The following is a 23,045-nucleotide window of genomic DNA, read 5'->3' on the forward strand; positions in this document are numbered from 1 at the left end:
CTTCCACAAAGGATTTAATGTATCGAGTTATGAAAATAATTATATTAAAAAGGAAATTTGCGAACACTTAAGTGAAGGAAGGCGTATACATAATTACAGCACACAAGTTTTTAACCAACAATGCACTGGGGTTTCTATAAAAGAATTTCTAAGGAATTTGAATACAACAAAATGACACACGCCCCTAACCCAGAAGGGTTAGGCAGAGAGCAGAGACTTCGATTTGGCGCAGTCTTGACACACCTTTCATGCCTCTTCTACATTCATACTTCTACATAAACCGATGCATGGTTTCAGATGTTTTAATACCGCCCTTCTTGTATGTTACATTACATATAAATTACCTTGGAAAAACAAAAAGTTTAAGGAAATTGTAATCAATTGTTGACCTGTTACAAAAAAACAAAGCCATAAAAATATTTATGAAGAAAAACATTTATATACTATCTACGAAAAAGAGTATATAGAGACTAATATATAAATTAGGTTAGTAATTGAATTTATATCTGTATAGGCGATTAATTAAAGATATCAACTACCTAATCTATAGAACGATCAGGTCAACCGGAATGTTATGTCTTTGGTAACAGGACACGAGTTTGGCGGTGATCCAAATAAGTTTGGTTACAAAGATTTTATGAAAACAGTTAATATAATGATATAGTAAAAGAAAAAAATGTAAACTTGTTTTAGACTTATCATCATTAGGTTGACATTTTTATTTATTACTTTAGTGAAAATATATATATATATATAGAGTAACAGAATCGTACTGTGAGATTCCAACTCAAAGACCTGTACAAAAACATATTGTTATCTCCATTACGTAAGCAATAAAAAATTACGGAAATAGGAAATATACAACCCAAGAAAACCCTGGTAAGTATATGAGAAAAGTTTATGAAAACAAAATTGAAATGTTAATGCAGACGACTTTTATTACTTGCAATATTATGCTTACATGAAACGAACTGAAAGCTATCAAAGATCCCCGGTCTTTAGCCGCGCCGTTACAGCCAACGACCTCCGAGGCTTTCGCGCTTGTAATGCGAAGCAAAGCCTCTGAAGGATCACAGTTATAGACAGCTTTTTATTACAGCTTTTCCAATTTATTCAAGTTTGCTTCTTACTACGTGTGTGATTATTAAAAAGGAATAAAATTCTCTTATTTTTCAACAACGACAAAGCTCATGCCCCTAACCCAGAGGGTAGACAGGGTAGGTAGAGATCGCTGACAGCTAAAGACTAATATTAATTACCAAATATCAAAATTTAATACAAATCAGTTAATAATTATATTATGTGTCTCTATTTAATCTATAATATACATAATGTATAGAAGTTCATATGTACATCTGAACTTCAATACATTTTGTATATACATATACAGACATATCCTAACCAATGAAGATTACAGTCCGTTTGAATTCAAATTAATGGATGACCAAAATCTAAGCCGCAATTAAGGTTCAACCACAAACTAATTATCGTTAACTGGTGGTTAAACACAAGCGAGCAAATAGTGTAACATGATCGTTACATCTACGATGTCAAGCTACGGTCATTGAGTATGTTAAGTTGCCCGAAATGTTTCCATCCAATTAGGATGTGGGTAGCTTAAGGGAAGATTGAGTCTGTTACTATACTATCTACTGTTAGGAAGAAAATCCGACACTGTACCGGTGTACAGGCACAACTAGCCTTACTAAAATGTCGTCGTTTATGTCCCCTCACAAGAAAAACGTAGATGACCAGTAAATAACATATAAAAGATTCATTAGTAGAAGTAATTAGATTCTGAATCTCGATAGATAATAAATTAATTGATTAAAGGAAAAAGATGGCAATGATAATTTATCAAACAGATATAAGAATTAGCTCCACCCTTTTTCAAATTAATCTCGCTCTTGAAAGAATTGATTGGACGCTTCATTTATTGTCAGAAATAAAGGAATGGAACAAGTTGATAGAAACAATGTTAGTTCATTATAAAAAATAATAATTTTCCAACAAACTACGAAAAAATCTCGAACGGTACTCTGCCCTGTTAAATAAGACGACAACAAAAAACATTGCAAACTATCAGCTATACAGCTATGCCTTTTAATGTCCTTTTTGTGAGTTGTCAGCATTAAATCCTAAACTTGATCCTTGAAACAATCTTAATGTAATTATAAAACTATCAAACTGTGCTGGTGCTACTCATAAAATCCAAACGTGCATAAATTTTCGTGATAAAGCCCTGTAGGCTATAAAAATCTCATAAATGTTAAGTGAAAGTCACAGGGTTGCTAACTGTGTGTACTTTTTTAATTATTTCTTATTAAATATTGCAATTTAATAGTTCGATTTTTATGTAATAGCGTAAAAAATTAACATTTTTATTTATTTATCATTGTATTTATTTGAAGACCATTGTCAAAATATGTGTTAATACTGAAATGTTGTAGTATTTCTTGTTAAAATAATTTAACAAACCGAATAACATATAGCGGTAAATAAAAAAATATACATTTCAAAATAAAATTGTTAAAAAGTTAGCAGCCCTTGTTATCGTCGATTGAAAATATACTCAAACACCAGTGACTCCAAACAATTTTTTCCAATTTAGTGAAAATTATTTTAGGAAAACCAAACTGTGCGAACACCCCTTGTAAAACGTGAATTGACTCACTGGCGAAATTATTGCCGACATTTTGAAGTAACAAGTCCTCATAAGTCTGTTGAGGTTGCATTTCCCTTCCGAATACCGAGATTCCTTCAAACATCATGTACTCGTGAATAGTACTAGCCATTAGGAAGCCACCACTAGCCCCAACGAATGATTTGTAAGCGGGTGTTTCGTATAGGATTATTGCTCTGCGCCAGGCAAATCTGTAGAAATATTAAAATTTTTATGCCACCTATAGCGCCATCTATTACCAGTGACGTAAATTAAAAATCTATGAAATATAAAAGAGCCATCTATGTATTTGTTTCAAACTCGTATGGTTTATGCTAACAGATTTGTTATATATATTGTATATTCGCGCGGTGTTTGTTATAATAAATATTAACATATTGTGAATTAAAATTGATCGTTTAATAAGATATTATAAAATACTTCAATTGTCTTGCGTAGTCATAAAAATATGGAAAACTGTCATCTATGGGAAATATCGCAAACTAAAATTTCATCCTGAAAAGGAACATGAATGTAGGCACCAAAAATAGGAAAAGGCCCCTAAAACGTCTTATTGTTCCTGGGAAAGTAATCCTAATTATTCGAACAACATAGCGTTTTTTATAAATTACTTACCTTAACACAGCAGTGTACGCTTAAATTAATTAAACAAAAATGTACTTACTCGTGTACTTGTAACCGAGGTAGAACTTGAGATTTTCTGTGTAATTGAGGCCGCCGTCTGACGTGGTATCCCACGGTGTATAAATGATGTCTTCTTTTTTCAAATAATTCGCGAACGTTTTCATCATGAGCAGGCAAGTCGATTTGCCCGCTACGTGTACTTGTGCCTCCGGCTCGTTGATCAACAGAAGTTGTCTCCAGTCGTAACTAGATGGCGCGGAAATAAAAAGCGTGTTAGTGCAATATCACTCTGTGCTAAAATCGTGCATATTCACACATTAAATTTATATTATACTATTATTATAATTTCTATCATTACATTTCAATTTTTTAGTCATTATTATTTATTCAAAACTCAGAAAATTCGGTTGAAATATCAATCTGTTTCTTTTTTCATTAAGCCAGTACCATGTAACTGTTTGTAATTTCAGAACTAATAGTCAATACCCAGCTTTAGATAATGTAATTAGTAAAGTTGATAATAAAGAGTCATTACTAATACTAACATTTATGTAAAGAACCATTAAAATCCTAGTAAGTTTAGAAAATGGATAAAATGCTAACATTACAACTACTCAAACTTTTATGTCTAGACGATAACTAATTCTGATAATCTATCAATTTTCTCATTATGAACGTTATTTTTATTTATGAAAAGCACTTAACGTAAACACTTTGGGACAGGTACCAATTCAATTTCGGGGCCCTTCTATTTGCGTACACCAAATGCACTATCTCCTACACGTCACATCCACTCCGCTGTACAAATACAGATAACGTCAAAAGCCTCTTCATCTGTTTCAACAAAAACTTTTTTATTTACCTCCAGTTCACTTGAAATAGAATTGATTATATTGAATATTTGCGCATTAACTTGATTAAATTTTATTTCTGGCCATTTTTACTATCGTCCACTCAACAAAGGACTAAATATAAATAGCACATTACTAGAATCTACCAACATAACGTAAAATGTCTACGAACGCATTTCAAAATAAAAGTTTTTTTTAATTATTCAGACATCATACTAAACTGATATAAAATCTCATCCTGATGAAGGGCCCCTGATGGGCTCGAAACTAGTCGGTGCCGCCACCGGACGAATATACGTGAGTGTTTAGCCGTTTTTATATCAGTTTAAATGTTTAATTTTTTAGAAGATTTTTAAGAAATTTATGAAATAGCTTTGATAAAAATGACCGTTGATTTTTGACAAATCATGGCTAATGAACACAAATTAGTTCTTGTCCAATAAATAATGAAATACTTCCACTGAAAGTAACAACTTTGACATCCATAATATTCTACGCAGACGTCCAAAGGGTTAAAACACATGTTTAGCTAAACAGCGTCTATGTTTTGGGGTATTACAATTATGTATATTTTATTTAAATATAGCTAAATCTAATCTCTTTAGTACGTTGATGGTTGAGTAAATCAGAAAATGGTGTATCGTGTTATCTTCAAGTTTATTTGTTCGATTCCGAAGCTTAATTGAAAGCGAGATTTAATTAAAATGAAACACTTCATTTCCTGTCAATATGTTTCAGAATCGATGCGGCGATATTTAAATTCTAAATTGAAGGGATTTCTTCTTTATTGTCCTTTTTATATAAAAAATATCTACTCAACTTAGAGTTCAAATACGTGAATTTATTCTTACACTAGCTGTTCGCGACTCTGTCTGCGCCGAATTAAAAAACATAATTAGTAGTCTATATTAGGCGCTATTCTAGATCTACGCCAAATTTTAATAAGATCCATGCGGCTATTCTGGAGATACCTTTAAAGAAACATCCATCCATCCATCTTAACATTCGTTATTATAATGGTTGTAAGACAAGAAGTAAGATTCTATTTAAAGCTCTTTTTTCACTGGAATAAGGAATAATTTGATAAATATTCAGGCTATGTTTACATTTAATAATACTGAATTATAAGTAAACGAAACAACGTGATTAACAACGTGAGGAGTGAATAAGGTCAATTAAATACGAAACTCTTGTATTGAAAATTTGGGTTAACATTAAACTTGATTAATAATATTTTAATTGAACCACACCTAATTGTTGGTCCAGACTTTAACAATAACTTTTGTTTTTGTTGTTGTTGTTATTTATAACAGACGCCGTTTAGTAAATCTTATATATAAAATTCTTGTGTCACAATTTTCGTTCCCATACTCCTCCGGCTTGACCGATTCTCATGAAATTTTGTTAGCATGTCGAGTAGGACTGAGAATCGGCCAATATCTATTGTTAATACCACGCGGACGGAGTCGCGGGCGATAGCTAGTTATATTTTAGAAAGTTTTTATTATTTTTACCCAACTATTACTTTATAAAAGGGCGCTTAGAACTATAATATTTGAAAATTAAGAAGAAATCCTGTTATTTATTGTGTGTTACATTTAAATTTTAAATGAATAATTTTAGACATTATTAGTTAGAGTCATTTAAAGCGAATGGCGCGCTTTCGTTACCAAGTCAAGTGTCAGAATGATTAGTGTGGGGACATAAACGTCGACAATTTAGTAAGGCTAGTGTTGCGCTAGTACACCGGCATAGTGCCGGATATTCATCCTACCACTATATTTTTAATTTTCTGAACTTAATTATCTAATTTGAAATACTCGGAAAAAGTAAAACATACTAAATTGTATCTTACTAATATTATAAATGCGAATGTTTAGATGGATGGATGGACTCATGGATATTTGTTTCAAGGTAACTCCAGAACGGCTGAACGGATCTTGATGAAATTTGACATACATATTTAACATAGTCTGGAAGAACACATAGGCTACTAAGTATGATTATTTTTTATTCCGCGCAGACACAGTCGCGGGCGACAGCTAGTGTGATATAAACTGTCGTTAGACTTTAAATAATTTTATAATATATTTTTTCTTACTCACCTGTTTGTTTGATGATACGAGTACATAACCAATAGTTGCCCCAAAAACCAATACCATTAAACTAATAAATAAAAACACTTACTTGTTAAACAGAAATATACTGCCAACGATTTAAACAGCCTGACTTTACTTACATTTATAAAAAGATTAATGAATGAAATGTAGATACTAACTGTCTCATGATATCAATGATGAAGTATGCCATATCCTTGAAGCCGAGAGGTCCGGAGCGCACCATCATGTAATATTCGTGGTGACAATTTTGTTTTGGCTGAACGAAGTCGAACGTGAGGCCGCCAGTCGTCACTAGAGGTATACCAGTATTGCCCAGGAACTTTGTAATCCGAGCTACGGATGCTGTGAAACAAATGAATTGGTTATTTTAAATATTTAGTAGCATCATCAGCTCAATATAAGTTCCTAATGAGAGACTCGGAACCTAAGTAAGTTGTGACTAGGCCATAGTTAACCACGCTGGCCAAGTGCGGGTTGGTTGACTTCACACATATCTTTGAGTTTCTTCTCAGATATGTGCAAGTTGCATCACGATGTTTTCTTTCACCGTAAGATCGTCAGATGTACATATGTAAATCGGACATAGAAAAAACACATTGGTACATGGCGGGATTCGAACCCAGGACCTGCAGATTGCAACTCAAGTGCTTGACCCCCAAGCCGCTTAACGCTGTTATTCTTATTCAAAATATTCAATATATTTTTTTTTTATTTTAGCTACAAAATACATTTCCTGTATTTATCAAACGTGATTTGTTCCTCATTCAATTTTATTTATATCCAGGCGCCATAATTTTACGATTGTTCTTCGTAGACGCGTCGAATACATTTGAATAATTGCACTTACAATCCAACATTGTTGTGAATGTATGGAAAACTTGTTAATCCATAAGAAAAGGAAATAAAAATTCTGCATTTTACAACAACAATTGTTTTACTTTTGTTGTGTTTACTAATATTATTATCCTACTTACTAGAATTACTACTATTTACTTACTAAAATTACAATCTCACTAAGATTGATTGATTTGTTTTTTTTTTATATTAAAAGGTGGCCAACGAGCGAGCGGCCTTTTGAAATCGCTGAAATAGCGAAACGACCGTTGCATATAGACATACGCAATTGCATATGCGTGCCTTTCATCGACGGAAGAGGGGAAGCACAGAAAATATTTTCCCTTACCATGCATTCCCTCATCCGGAAAGTCCACTTCCACTTCCCATCCATCCCATCCATTTAGTGCTTTACATCTATTTGACTACTTAAGAAATCATTGTAAGACTCTGAGTGAGACATAATCATATTCAATTATCAGATTTAACTATAAATGAAAGCTTTCAGATGACTTAATAATAAATTCAAAAAATCTTTTTAATCTAAGGCATCACATTTTCCTAAAGTGTCTAACATCTGTTCATTAGTTATGTAATTCTATATAGTTGAACAAACTCTCTACTTTTCTTGGAAATGGAAATTACTTGAAAATACAAATAGATTTCGTAATAAAAATTCACGAAAGAAATTAATTATACATTCGAAGTACTTAACGATGTCGAAAACAAAAAAAAAGGGAATTAGATCATTAAATATTTAAAGTTAAATCTGAATAAAACAATGTAATATCATCAAAATATAATATAATTTTATTGTAAAGATTTACTTCTTACTGTCATCATTATCTTGAACTTTTCCCTACAAAGGCTTGGACAATTTGTACTCTTCCATGCACCTATCAGCCGTCATATCTGAATTCACTTCCTTCTTATGCGTAATGCTCTTTCACACAATCTATCCATATTTTCAATCTATCTCTACCTTTATAGCCATCCACATTTAATGCTTGTGTGATTCCCTGTAGTTGTTAGTTAAAAATTTTAAAAACATTAACAGAATGATAACAAATTTTGTACAGACAAATGTGATACTTTTTACATCTTAGTAACATAAGATCACAAATATGAGAAGACGCTGTCTCCTGTAACACAGGTTAAGCCTAGTGCAGAACACAGAGCCCTATTTAATCTGTAAAAATATTTTTAGTCCAATTTTAACAATATATTTTTAATTTCATTTATTTATTTAAATACTTACACAAGACATCTTATTGTGGGATAGATTAAAATAACTCGCCTATAACATTGTATTTGGAATCAACACTTAAAAACAAAAATGTTTATAAATCCCTAAAATTACAGCTCACGTGGAAGGGTAAATGTGTGATTAAGGGTACGTACGAGCTAATGTCAACGGAATCAGCAAACACTACGTCTGGTGAAATTAAGGATGAGTTTCCATTGACGAAATAAATAAAACTATTGTTAACTTACAGTGTAATATTAATTTAATAGTTGTTAATCCACAACTCATGAAAAATTTAATTAGTAACCTCTTCTTCTAGACTATTTTCTACGTCCATGCCAAATTTCATCGAGATATATAGCGCTTTCCAGGAGATACTTTCTAACAAATATCTCTCCATTCCCACATCTAAACTTTCGCATTTATAATAATAGTAAGATTTGATAGTGAAGGAACGAGAAAATTGTGTTAAATATTTTAATGTTTCATATATTTGATAATAAAGGTCGAAAGGGTTTTTTTCTTATCGTGATTTTGTCACTAAATGTATACATGAATTCAATGGAACAGTTTATTTTTTTTTCTAGTAACTTTTTCTCCATACAAAAACTAGAAAAGTAGAAAATCGTTAGATTCTTAGAGAATAAACACGGAAATAATCATTACTTCCTACAAGAAAACACTCGATCTAGAAAGATAAAAGGATTAGTTCACTTGTCACCGTAAAGATCAGACGAGGACAGTTGCAAGTAGTGAATCGCTCGTGAGAGTAAACGAGTTCTTAAAACAACAACACAATGATAGATTTATTTAATAAAAGTTTTTACCCAGTCTTTTGCCAACAACAAAATAACTCATACCCTTACTCCATAGGGGTAGGCAGAGACAACGATCCTCTGTTTGGTGCGTTCCAGATACACTTCTCTCGTGTCGTTTACAATCATACATTTTTACGCATACATGTACGTATGTTTTCCTCAAGTTTAAAATAGCTTTCATTATGTCTATCATCATCATCAGCTCACTATGTGTCCCCACCGAGGGGCTCGGAGCTTACCCTAAGTTAAGGGTGATTAGGCCATGGTCAACCACGCTGGCCTAGTGCAGGTTGGTTGACTTCACACATATCTTTGAATTTCTTCTCAGCTATGTGCAGGTTGCATCACGATGTTTTCCTTCACCGTAGGAACGTCGGATAAAATGTACATAAGCAATTCGGAAATCGGAAAACATATTGGTCCTGGGTTCGAATCCCACTCGAACCCAGGACCTGCAGATTGCAAGTCAAATGGTTGACCACTGAGCCACCGACGTTTCGACGCATCATGTCTATAACAAGGGTTAAATTAAATGTTTTAAACTACAAAGAGAGCATTAAAACACATAAATGCATATATGATTTTAAGTAAATAAGAGAACTAATATAATATACATACAATAGTAAATTCATGTTTATTTTATATCCATGTATATTAATCCAAAATAATTTATGTGGATTATCGGATTACAGTTGACAACTATAATCCGATACACCACATAAATAATATGATCCGGAAACATGTTATCTTAAAAGGAAACGTAAATCAAATCTCGGCAGATATCGGCAACAGTTGATAAATAAATCAGAAAAGCTTCTAAAATCCTACGATTGATCGTATACGTAACTATGTTAGTATACTTTTTTACCCTTAATGTTTTTGCGTCTTATAATGTTTAGAACATAATTTGATTTATACTATAGGATTAAATAAAATAAATCACATTTTTATTAAAGATAAATGCCATTTTTTTTTTCCGGGGTTATCATACGAGTATTGTTCTCCTTCCTTCTTTTTATAACTAAAGGATGGGAAAAAGAATTGAATTTAGTGAAAGAGAGGATTAAAATGTAGAAGAAATATTATTTTCTCCCCTTTCCCCTCTTCTGTCCATCGACAACTTGTTGGAGATATCTATAGGTAGCGACAGCTTCGCTTTTTTAGCGAAATCGAATACCATCAGGTGCTCTTTCACCACCTAAAAAAAACTTTATCTTACTAATGGATGGATGTTTGTTTGAAGGTATCTCGAGAATAGCTAAACGGATCGTGATGAAATTTGGCATACAAATAGAATAGTCTGGAAGAACATGTAGGCTACTAATTATGTTTTTTAATTCCGCGCGGACAGAGTCGCGGGCGATAGCTAGTAATGCATATAATTCAGTACTATATTTAATTGCAAAGCTCGTTGAAAGCTTTATGAAATGCCAGTATAACGTTTATTGCCTAACTTACTCAGTAATATGCATATTAAACATTTCAAGTGCACAGTCAACTTGACTCTGTTTGGAATTAAATCTGGTTAAATGTATTATTTAAATGTTGACATGGTTAAAAATTTATGTGTTCTTTCTTAATTATTAATAATACAATCTTTGATTATAATAATGATATGATTTCTTGATATTGAAATAATTAAATTTTTAAATTTTCTTTTTATTACTAATATTAAAAATAAATAACTAATTCAACATCAATATGAAAAAGTGAAGATAATACTTTGTCTTCTTAAGTAAAAGTAAATGTTGTTCACGGCTACGAAAACATGTTTACGTTCCTGCATTATTCATTGACTTGAGAGTAAATCTTTTGAAAAATTAGACTTTTAAATATCGAAGCTTCTTGAAAATTTTATTAAGATAGAAAAACATCAACAGTATCAAAATACCTTATGTTAATTTCCTTTAAGATTATGGTTACTGTGGACGAAACGACGAAATAAAGAATTTCTTTGAATTTATATTTAACTAGCGGACCCGACAGACATTGTCCTGTCTATACGTCTTTAATTCGAATATTATTTAAAATTTGACACTGCGATGGTAGCGCTGTTTGTCGGATCCAATGTAAAACATTCTAAAATCAACAACTACTAATAAATTAAAAAAACATTGTCCAGCGGACAAAATTGTGAATCTAAACCATTCCCAGATCCCCTTGAACACACACAAAAAATTTCATCAAAATCGGTCCAGTCGTTTGAGAGAAGTTCAGTGACATACACACTCACAGAAGAATTATATATATATAAAGATTATCATTTACCATTAACCAAACCTTACATTGATCGACAATAAACTCAATTTATTTTCAAGAGAACCATTTCTTCTTATTGACATTTTAGGTGACCCATTATATGTATTGAAAAGGCACCTACATACCTATTAATTCTTATATATTATGATAGAGTATTAAGCTTAAAAAAATTGTATTCTATAAATGTCTAAGTTCTATGAAAAACTTGTACTGCATGCACGCAAATACAATGTTTGTGGCTGCATAGATCATTGGCATAGATGTAGAACATGCCGTGGAAGAACACATAAGTTACACACACATAAGAACACATAGTTTTTTTTTTTATTTCGCGCTGACGTAGACGCAGGCGACAATTTAAATATAGGTTATCTAGAAACTTTGCAGCTGATAGTTTAGCTGATATTCCAAATGGTAATGGTATATGTACTCGTGAGTTATATAATACTGGAGTGAAGCTACTCGTTATCCTATGTCAGGCAGTTTGCACTCTCAGCATTTATCCACGAGGATAAGTAAAGTCATGTTAAAATGTACTTTATCGTCGTCTTTTTCGTTACTTTTTATGGTATACCAGTTTAATTACGTGAAATAAATATTTACACTAACGTGAGTTAATGTGGCAGCTATAAAATGAATTAAGTTTTAGGTTATAACGCTTAAAATTCTCAACTGGATTTTATTTTTAAAGAACGTTATTACACTTAATTTAAAACATATTTATTTAGTTGAATATCAATTCATTCTGCATGGGCAAACAAATCTAATTTGAGTAAAGGATTTCCATTTAAAATTAACCAACGAGGTGAATAAATAAAAATTAAACTTAATACTTTGTATGAAGAGCAACAAACTTTTGATACGAGTTTCTCCTAGCTCGTCTAGTTTGAAATTGTTCGTTGAATGTTTTAATTTTTTTCAAAACAAACTAAAAGAAGCTTTTAGTTTGTTTTGACAGGCGACTTTGGCGATCTCTTGTGTCGGAGGCCAAGACACACTTTGGGTCGATGCGCCAGCGGAGTAAGTAGTAACCAAAAGCTTTGTCGTTATAAATTAATGTTGCTTCTTTGTCTATTTTAAAAGTCATTTTGTATTTTAATTGCAATATTTTACAGAATTAAGTTTTTTTTTCATTCCACGCGGTCGGAGTTGCGGGCGACAGTTAGTTTACAAATAATTTTGATGTAAGCTTCAAGTACGTGTTTTACTTCAAATTGGATTTATAGCTTCGTATATTAACCGCAGGAAACATGCTGCGTTAATTTATCATTTTCTCTCGCAAATGTTACACATTAATTAATTTAACAGACTTAATTTAAATTAACAAAACCTGCGGTTGTAGACCCAATACAACAATGAAGAGGTACTGTAAGAAGAAGAAGAATTTTAAATTACCTACTTAATATTTTCCAAATCAGTTTAAGATAATTCTATTTCCAATTTTCTTTCTTTTTGAAAAAGTATTTCTTTTATATTTGAACTTTATTAATCAACACTTGTATTGAGTATTATTCTTGTTGGATTCATTTCAACTCTGACCGTATATTCTAACTTCAGAATGTAATCTTCATTGAAGCAGAAAATGTATTGAAGTAGAAATTATATATTGATTTACATACAAACAAAACCGCTAACATCAAATATGCGCAACAACTCTAATAGTTTTATTAACCTCAAGTGTAAATAATTTACAACGCAACTCCGTCCGCACGGAATAAAAAAGATGTTATTAAATAGCCTATGTGTTCTTCCAGACTATGTTCTAAATCTATGCCAAATTTCAGCGTGATCCATACAGATATTCTATAGATACTTTCTAACAAACATCCATCTATGCAAAACATTCGCATTTCTAATATTAGTAAGAAATGTTAGTAAAACATCGTGATGCAACCTGCACATATCTGAGAAGAAATTCAAAGATATGTGTAAACTCAACCAACCCGTACTTGGCCAGCGTGGTTGACTATGGCCTAATCATCTCTAACTTAAGGTAGGCTCTGAGACCCTTTTTTTTTTAGAGGGGAATGCTTTATGCATACTCCGCGCCCCGGGGGGACGCGGTAGCTATGTGGGATTCTCCTCCATAGCGGAGGCATACCCACTAAACCCCTCTGTTCCTCCAACGCATCGGGACGGGACCACGGGCACGCTTTCGCTCTCGTCCGCGGCCCAGGCTCTGAGCCCCTCGGTGGGGACGTATAGTGAGCTGACGATGATGATGATGAAGAAGTTAAATGAATCGTATATGTCTCAACGCATTCCCACATGACAGAATTTGATACAGCTTATACAGGATGTTCTTAAGACATCAGAGAAGGTTTATGTCCTTAAAATCGTGGATCGTTATAGTAATAAACTTAACTAACTACAGGACTTTCGTGACTTTACTCAATCTATTATTCGCACATGTTATGTGTAGAAATTGTAAACAATGAATTAGACACTTAGATTAATTAGCACTAACGATGTTAATTATCCAAATTAGTTGTTGGCCGTTACAATTATGTTAAAGGTTATTAGGTCATTGGAAAACATGTACAGTCAGCTGCATAAATAGGTATACCTTTATGAAACTCTAGACACTTCTATAGGCTGGTTTTAAATATACGTTTGCAAACATTTGAGAATAACATATTTACAAAGTCAGAACCGTACAAATGTATACGTGTACATCCACTTTTTTAATTCGAAGTTATAAGGTATTAGAACCTTTATAAATGATTACATACTCGTACTTATACAGCTGACTGTACATGGTTAAAAATGTTTTAGTTGTTCCTATTAGAAATATCTTTGTTATTTTTGAGCTTAAAATAAACATAACATATTCTACTATTCTTTAACGTTTTCTAAAAATATCGACACACTTGTATTTTAAAATGTGTTGTGACTACTTTAACAATATTTTTATCACCTTTATATATATGTCATTTGGCAGTAAAACTCACGGCAAGTTATTTATGTAACAGTAATTCGTTAAAAAAAATAAGCAGCGTCAATCATTTTACTAAGCACTACAAACAGTAGGGTTCACCAATTTCACATGCATCCAAACACTAACATAATACAAGCAAACTAAACAGACATAAAATTTTCAAATTTCCAAAACAGGTTAGTCAAAACAAACATTTCACTTCCTCATAATAAGATTATTAACACGTATCAACACATTTATTCCTACTTAACTTTATACGAGCGAAACCCTCACTTCAATATTGTTCTTTTATTACTATAATGATGTTACCACATAAAAGATTATTTGATTCGAGACAATTTATAAGGCTATAAATAAATGATATCGTTAGCTATATTCAAAGAAGATTTATAAACGAACTGTCGCCCACGGCTCCGTCGGCGCGGAATTAAAAAGAGCTTAATAAGTAGCCTATGTATTCTTGGAGACTATGTTTTATATTTGTGGCAAATTTCATCAAAATCCGTTGATACGTTCTGGAGATACCTTCAAACAAACATCCTTTCATCCATCCACCTAAAGACATAAGAGATTTACCAGTTCTGTGATTTACCACGTTATATATTAATATAATACATTATGTTATATACACTACGGTGTACATAAAATATATTCCATGAAATGTACGATATTCATATTATAAGTTGTATTAAATTATACAATCTTGAGACAAACTCAATCTAAGTTAGTTGTAACAAGGATACGTTCAACTTAATTGTATGTGATTCGGATGTCACCTTTGAATGATGCCGTTATTAATTTGTCCTCGTGACTCGTGAGCGACGCTCCGACTGCCAATTTACACGTTGACAACTTTATAACTTTAGTATAAATTAAAGCAGAATGCTTGTTTCCTTTAACTGAAGTGGAATATTACAAATAAAGATTTTATTTGGAAGTAGCTGTCGCCCGCTACTCTACACAAGTGGAAACAAAACTAATTAGAACTGTGTTCTTCCAGACTATGTTCTATATGTGTGCCAAATTTCTTCGAGATCCATCAATCTAAACATTCGTATTTATAATATTAGTAAGATAATTTGACAGAATTTAATATTACTAAAATGTCATAGTCTCGGGCGACAACTAGTGTCTATAAATGTATAATCTGTTTTGTAAAATAAATGTTTTGTTTAATTTTAACCATATTATTGTATAACAAACATTGAAATGATCCTAAAACACATAAAAGATATTAAAGTGGCGGTCGTTTGTGCCCAATATTGTAAATTAATATTCCAATCAACGGATCTTAAGCTTAACATAGTATTAAATAAAGCCTATTTCCTAATAATCTTTGACAATCCCACGTATGTTTCGATGTTAAACAGAGTAAGGAATAATGGATACATAATTCCGTATTAAACGTGTAAACAATGTTAAGATATGCCAATATTCTGTACGCACTTAATTGTGCAAACATGTCTCGCATAGTAACCATAATTTTCCACTGACAAAAAAAAATGAACCGTAATATATTGTTGTTTCTGTTTTTCCCTAAAAGAGTGAAAGAGATGCTTTATTCTTCTATACCGTTTTTATTACCATGCAGGTTTTACATATTTTAACACGTTAGCTGCGATGTCGGACTATATGTCCGACAAGCCATACTTCCATTCAACAACTGTGGCTTTTTAATCGTTGTATACAGCGTGACTCGCAAGGCCACATTCAAATGGTTTTGGAAAAAAAATGATTTTTTTTCGTTTTTTCGAAAAATCATTCTGGCAGCTAAAGTGTTAAGGGGTTACACAAAGTGCACTCGCTCCGAAGTAAAACGAACTTCAAAAATGTATACAACTGACAATAACTTTCGTTAAGTCACCTTCAACCAACCAGTACCTGGCTACATAAATATCTCTGACTATAGCTATCTCATCGGACGTACAAAGAAAAGGTATCAAAACTGTACGAATTATACAACTAGTAAGTTCTATTTACGAGTATATTGATAAAGATCTTTATGTACGTTAAAATGTTTTTCCTGATTTTGACACAACTGTTATTTGATACGATTCTATAATGGACGGTTCGTAAGGCAGGAAATTAGAAGGGCAGTAGTGTTGGGTGTTTTGTTTATATGTTTGGTCTTTTATATATCTTTGTATTAAAACACGAACACATATATCACCAATGTAATTGTATATTTTTTGTCTATAATATATTAGCTATAAACTTGAATTAGTCTTTTAGCGAATTTATTAAATTATTACTGTAAAAAGATGTTTTTTATGTTATAAAATTAATTATATCTTCAATAGTCCGTTTATTAATAAGAAATATAAAGTAAAAGAAAATTTTAATATATTTCAAGTAAGTTGAAAATTTTGTTTTTTACCTCAAATACTAAAGCATTTTACTCAATAGTTGCATTTTTAGTTTATTAAAAATAGCATCGACATCGTGTGCCCTCGGGGAAAATTCGATTCGTTGTGCAGATAAAATTTACCGCAATTTTTGAAGAGACAGAAAATAACTCATTTTTTTTTATGACGTTATAATAAAAGTTTATTTAAAGTTTAAGTAATTGTGTTCTATTTATCTTTAAAACCAACTATAATGTAACTTTTAAAACTGTTTTGGCAGGACGTATAAATTAGACACGCACTGTTACTTAGTTATATTATATCTGGTTTTGTTCTAAAAGAGGTCAGTACTTAGCTAAGCTACTGTTTGTGTTACTTATATCTCAAGGGACCTGTTTTAAGTTCAAAGTATGTTACGGTGAGTGTTCTTCACTGTACATACTATATTTATAGTCATAAATAACAATTTTAATGTAAGACGTGTCTCTAAAATCTCTCTCTCTATATATATATATATATATGTAAAAGTTAATTACTGAATGAAAGTAACAACTTGGTTCTTGCAACTTTATGTTGCTAATAGATTACTGCAGGCGTTTCTCGAATTTATATCTTGTCTTACTAATATTATAAATGCGAATGTTTAGATGGATGGATGGATGTTTGTTTGAAGATCTCGAGAACGGCTGCATGGATCTTGCTGAAATTTGTCATAGGTGAAGAACACAGTCTGGAAGAACACATAAGCTTGTAATTAAGTTCTTTTTTTCATCCCGCACTGACAGAATCGAGGGCGAAAGCTAGTTAATAATATAATCAATATAAAAACTCAACTTAAAATTATAAGAAGACTTGTCAATTGGTGAAAGGTTTTTTTTTATATTGGTTTACCAGTTTTTATAATAAATATTTTAATTTTACAACATTTATGAAGACAAGAAGCTGTAGTTGAAAAAATAAAAGTAATTGGTAAATAAATATTTTATAAATTTTATATTCCCCTTGTGGAACGTATTGTTATTTCAGATTTTTCAGAAAAGATAAAAGGGATAGCAATATGTTTCATATTATTACGTCAGTAGGAAAACAAAGGAAATTCCTTCAATAACAAGGTTGTTTCCGCATCCACTCCTATATCACAATTACTTTTATTAAGGTTCTTTGAGTTAATCCGTCTAAAATTTCCTTTAATATTGCAAGATTCAGGAAGAAAAAGGCTTCGTAGAACTTTATTACAAGAAAAACTCATGACGATAAAACTTTATTACTCCAACCGAGTTTATAAGACCACGATGTTACATTGTATTACTTTGTATATATTACTAATATTATTAATGCGAATGTTTGGATGTATGGATGTTTGTCAAGGGAGGTTTTACAACCACGCCCCACACTAGCGCCGGTACTGAATGGACATATTCATAAGAGTAATCGTTGCATAATTAGATACCTAGAAAGTCTTTTACTTATTCCCGTTATTTTTCTAAGAGCCTGTATAAATAAGACTCTACATATAGATTGTCATAGGAATGTCTTTGATGGTCCCCCAGGAATACCTTTGAAGTTTTTTTCTAAGACGATATGTGCTTTGAATCGTCCGATGAAAAATCTTCTTCATATTAATATGTTCAATGTTTATTTTTTATACGAAATGGATGCTCTTTTATGTAACATAAATGTAACTAATTAAAATAATAGGTATATTATTAAAGAAATTAATTAACCATACTAATATAAATATGAATGTTTGGATGTATAGACAGATATTTGTTAGAATTTATCTGGACCACGGCTTAACGGATGTCGATGGCATAACATAGTCTGGAAGAACATATACTAATTATTTTTTTCCGAGCAGAGTCGCGGGCCAGCCAGTAATATTATAAATGAAGTAAAATAGTTGGTAGAAAAATTCAGTAACTTTATAAGAAAAAGTACAGCTGCCAGGAACCCACAATAAATTGATTCGAGTAGCGACAAAGACGGGAACCACCATTATTTATCCTACACTGTGCCAGTTTTAGTGAACGTTCAGAATTTTCAGACATATACGTATGTGTTAATTTCATGAGAAATATTAACTTATGTCTTTTACATATACAAGTAATATTTATAATTAAATCTATATTAGTAGAATGATTTGCACTATTACATAGGAGAGTAATGTTTTTTCGCGGTTAAAAAATGCTTAAACAATCTACGCAACAAAAACTATATCAGTTGTTTTAGGTCTTACTAGTTTTATACCTGTCGAGAATTTTTTAGGCACTCACTAAAGCTCGCAGCACACCTCAAGTTTAGCGACGCCTGACGCGACCACGAATCTAGCCTGATAACTACCATAAAAAAAATCCCTAGTGTCTGAAACTAGTCGGTCTCGAATCAGCGCTAGACAAATTACATTCCCTACAAATCGAATCTATAACGAACTTGAAAAATGTATAGAACTGAACTGCACGTTAGTTCCATACAATTTTGAAGTTCGCTAAGGAATCGCTTCGAAGCGAATGCGCTTTGTATAACCCCGCTGAATTATCTGTACGCGTTTATCTATTGTTTGTAGTGGAAACATAGGTTGAGACTTACCTAAGGCGAAATCACAGGAGGGTCCAAAGAAGACGTGTGAGCAGTCGTTGTATGCATCGATGGCGGTGATGACAGCGTATGCGGCGTCACAATCGCTGACGTCATAGCGCCGCCACTCGAACTGTACCCAGGGTGGGAACGCGTTGCGAACTACCTCATGCTGCATGGCTAGCTCGAATACTGGCTCCACCTAAATAACATAAAAATGCCTTTTTAAACACTACTTGTAACCGCAAATAGATTCATCATTGTCCAATACCATGAAAAAAAAGATACTACAAGTGTATTATCAGGATTCTCACGGTATGCTTTTGAGATCAAAATCCCCGTATGAAACTTATTCTTATCATTGTTTTGTCAAAGATAATGACAGAGATGATATGTTTTAAACAGATATTTTGGTCTCAGAAACCAAATCGGAAAAAATCAATTTAATTTTTTCAAAAATTTAAGTTTTGAAAGGGCTTTATCTTTTTCTCTAGTACATTATTTTAACAATTTACTATGGGCAAATTAAGATCCAGTTATCATAGCATAGACAAAACAACGTCTAAAATATATATCTATAACCATAAACAAAATACAATTACTTACAACTGGTAACGACGCATCGAACGTTGTATTCTTAGGCAGCAACAAAGCCGCCCTTATCTTACAAATTCCGTCATCGCTACAAACGTTTTCACATTTCCTTTCCCGTGGTTCTTCCTCGCGACAATTCTGCGCGTAACCCGAACACACAAGCACGAATATAAACAATAAAACACCCATTTTATCGACACCTCATTTCATCGATATTAGCACAACACTATTTGTAAAATCGCTACAACACTAAATTAACTCATTTTTAACACAATATTTAATTCACAAAACTCACGCGCTCTGCCATATTTCACTAAAACCTGGAACAAAGAGGAAAATAATTTGAGCTAATAAAGTAAAAATTGTTTGAGAAGTTTAACACAATAATCTTGTTCCGGGAACACAGACAAATTGTCGACTATAGCAGTATAAACTTATCTAGAATGTTGTGAATTATAAATGTAACTAACTTAAATTTATTGTATACATTTCAAACAAGTTCTTCGTAACATTTTCAACAAGCTGTATGTATTCCTTTTTTATAGAATCCATGTAACGATGTTGAAAAAGAAAGTGCAACAAACTAACTTTTCTTATTAATGTTGCCGCTTTTAATTAAAAACGAAATGTAGGAAATAAAAAAGTTCAAACAAACATCAAATTATTATTTAACCCGTTTGTTATAGGTTTATCTACTTTTATAAATTTGTAATTTTTTAAATTACTTTTAATTCAAATTAAAAGGAATTTTAATTATTATTGTAAGCTATAATGAAGACGTCGGTGGCTCAGGGGTCTGAAATATATATCACTTGACTTGCAATCTGCAGATCCTGGGTTCGAATCTCGCCATGTATCAATGTGTTCCGATCCGTGATTTCCGATTTACATATGTACATTTATCTGACGTTCTTACGGTGAAGGAAAACATCGTGATGCAACCCGCACTTGGCCAACGTGGTTGACTATGACCTCGTCACCCTTAACTTAGGGTAGGCTCCGAGCCCCTCGGTGGGGACATATACTGAGCTGATGATGATGATGATCAAGACAGTATTAAATATCTTAAAGGATGATTTTAAAAGATAATTTATGATTCACAAAATATTTTGAATTTAATACTAAGGGAATCTGTAAAAAAAATAAGCTTATGTTTTATTTCACTATCAGCTCACTACACGTCCCCACTTAGGGTCTCGGAGCCTTCCTAAAGGTTATTTTTGTATAACGCAGGTGGTTCGGCGAAAATTAAAATGTCATGAGTAAATTAATTAAATAAATGATCACCATAGAAATGCAATACAAGTGTTCACATTTGTTAATTAAATGTGGAAGTCTTAGAAATTACATTAACAAGGACAAGTTTCTCTTTGGTATCCAATTTAATTTTGCTGATTGAACTTCAGTATTAGTTTTGTATATTGCTACGACATTTCGCTACGAGATGAGTTCGTAGACCCATAAACGTCACGTGTAGCAAAACACAAATATATTGCAATGCACAATTCTAATAATATATACCGCATTTATATTTTAAAAAATGATTCAGTGAGCTGAGGGCCGCGTCCGCGAAAAAATACCAGTACCACTCATCCTGATGAAGGGCCCCCGATGGGCTCGAAACTAGTCGGTGCCGCCACCGGACCATATGTGAGTGTTTAGAAGTTTTTATATCAGTTTAAATAATACTTGTATAAAACAAATTAAAATTATTATCTTTAGAAAGAAAATCCGATAATGTGCCGGTGTAATGGCGCAACACTAGCCGTACTAAAATGTCGACGATTATGTCCCTTCACTAATCATTCTGACACTTGACTTAGTAATGAAATCCTGTCATTCGCGCTAAAGGATTCTAATTCATAATATCTAAAATTATCTTAATATTTTAACGCTTAATATTCTTATGTTTTTAATAGCATCTAATCTTATTTCAAAGCATCATTTTTCAAAACACGTACGTTATTAAAGAAATACAAACATCTGTTATGCAGTTGCACACCGCTTGTAGACTTAGGATTCCTCTTGTTCAAACTGAGAGAGCCCGAGGGATAAACTCTGTCTGGTTAAATATTGGAAAACGTTGCACGATTCTTAATAAAGTTCTTTTTACTCGGTGCGATTTTAAAATGAAATTTTTAGAGAAACTTCATTTTATTTTTGTACTGTTTGCACTCAAGAAATTATTTATGTGCTTGAAATATATTGATTTTATTGTTAAAGAAAAATACATAATGTTGATTCCCGCTATCTAAATATATTTATTTTTATAATACAAATATTATAATCTTACAAATATTATAATGCGAATGTTTGGATGTAAGGATGGATGTTTATTAGAATGTATCTCCAGAACGGCTCATCGGATATGGATGAAATTTGGCAAAGATGGAGAACTAAGTACGGACGAAAACATATGCTACTTTTTTATTTTATACCGGAGTCGCGGACAGCTAGTGTAAAAATAAATGTACCTCTACCATAAAAAAAACAATCATTCAAAATTACTAAAGCCCTTTAGTAACGCATGTCACAATGAAACATACCCGTGACAAACATTACCTTAGGATCGGATAGGCAAAAATTGAATATAAATCATTTTAATTCTAGCTGTCGCTCGCGACTCTGCCTGTACGAAATTTAAAAAAAAACATAATTAGTAGCTTATATGTTCTTCCAGACTACATTCTATATGTATGCCAAATTTCATCGAGGTCCGTTCATCCGTTCCTGTGATACCTTCAAACATCCATCCATCCATTTAAACATTCGCTTTTATAATATTGATAAGATAAGATTTATTTCATCTTATTGAGTTCAGTTACTCTTTAATATAGTGTTACTAAACTTTTTACGTATTCCGTTTGTGATACGAAAAGAACTTTTCCTCACAAAAAACGAGCCTTCTTTGTTTTACAATAAATATAAATAAACAATGGACAGAACGTTTTACTGTTTCCTTTGATCATAAAGAACAAGGATTATCCTCTGCCAAGAAAGTTAGACAAGATTTAGGGCGATAAAGAAAAAGTCTCATAGGTCAGAAAAAACTAAGCCTCGCTGAGAACTCGAAACCCGTTTTTTACTACGATATACAAAGACATATGTAACTACAATGATTTTTAACGGCAATGGAAGCCTGCTCTTATGTTTTATCGT

At 32.2% G+C, this 23,045-nt stretch overlaps 1 protein-coding gene across 1 annotated transcript; it reads right to left on the bottom strand.

Annotated features, from left to right (window-relative positions):
* Positions 1-2,697: 2,697 nt before the first annotated feature.
* On the bottom strand, positions 2,698-20,201 carry LOC106116712 (uncharacterized). The gene is made up of 5 exons (XM_013310656.1): positions 19,899-20,201; positions 19,305-19,494; positions 6,437-6,620; positions 3,348-3,553; positions 2,698-2,874 (listed from the first exon to the last, which is right to left on the bottom strand). Exons 1-5 carry the CDS (start codon positions 20,073-20,075, stop codon positions 2,852-2,854), a joined length of 780 nt encoding a protein of 259 aa, XP_013166110.1. The 5' UTR covers positions 20,076-20,201; the 3' UTR covers positions 2,698-2,851.
* Positions 20,202-23,045: the final 2,844 nt, after the last annotated feature.

The sequence above is a fragment of the Papilio xuthus genome, unplaced genomic scaffold, assembly GCF_000836235.2.
Source record: "Papilio xuthus unplaced genomic scaffold, Pxut_1.1 DF827714.1, whole genome shotgun sequence".
In the NCBI taxonomy this organism is placed as follows: Eukaryota; Metazoa; Arthropoda; class Insecta; order Lepidoptera; family Papilionidae; genus Papilio; species Papilio xuthus.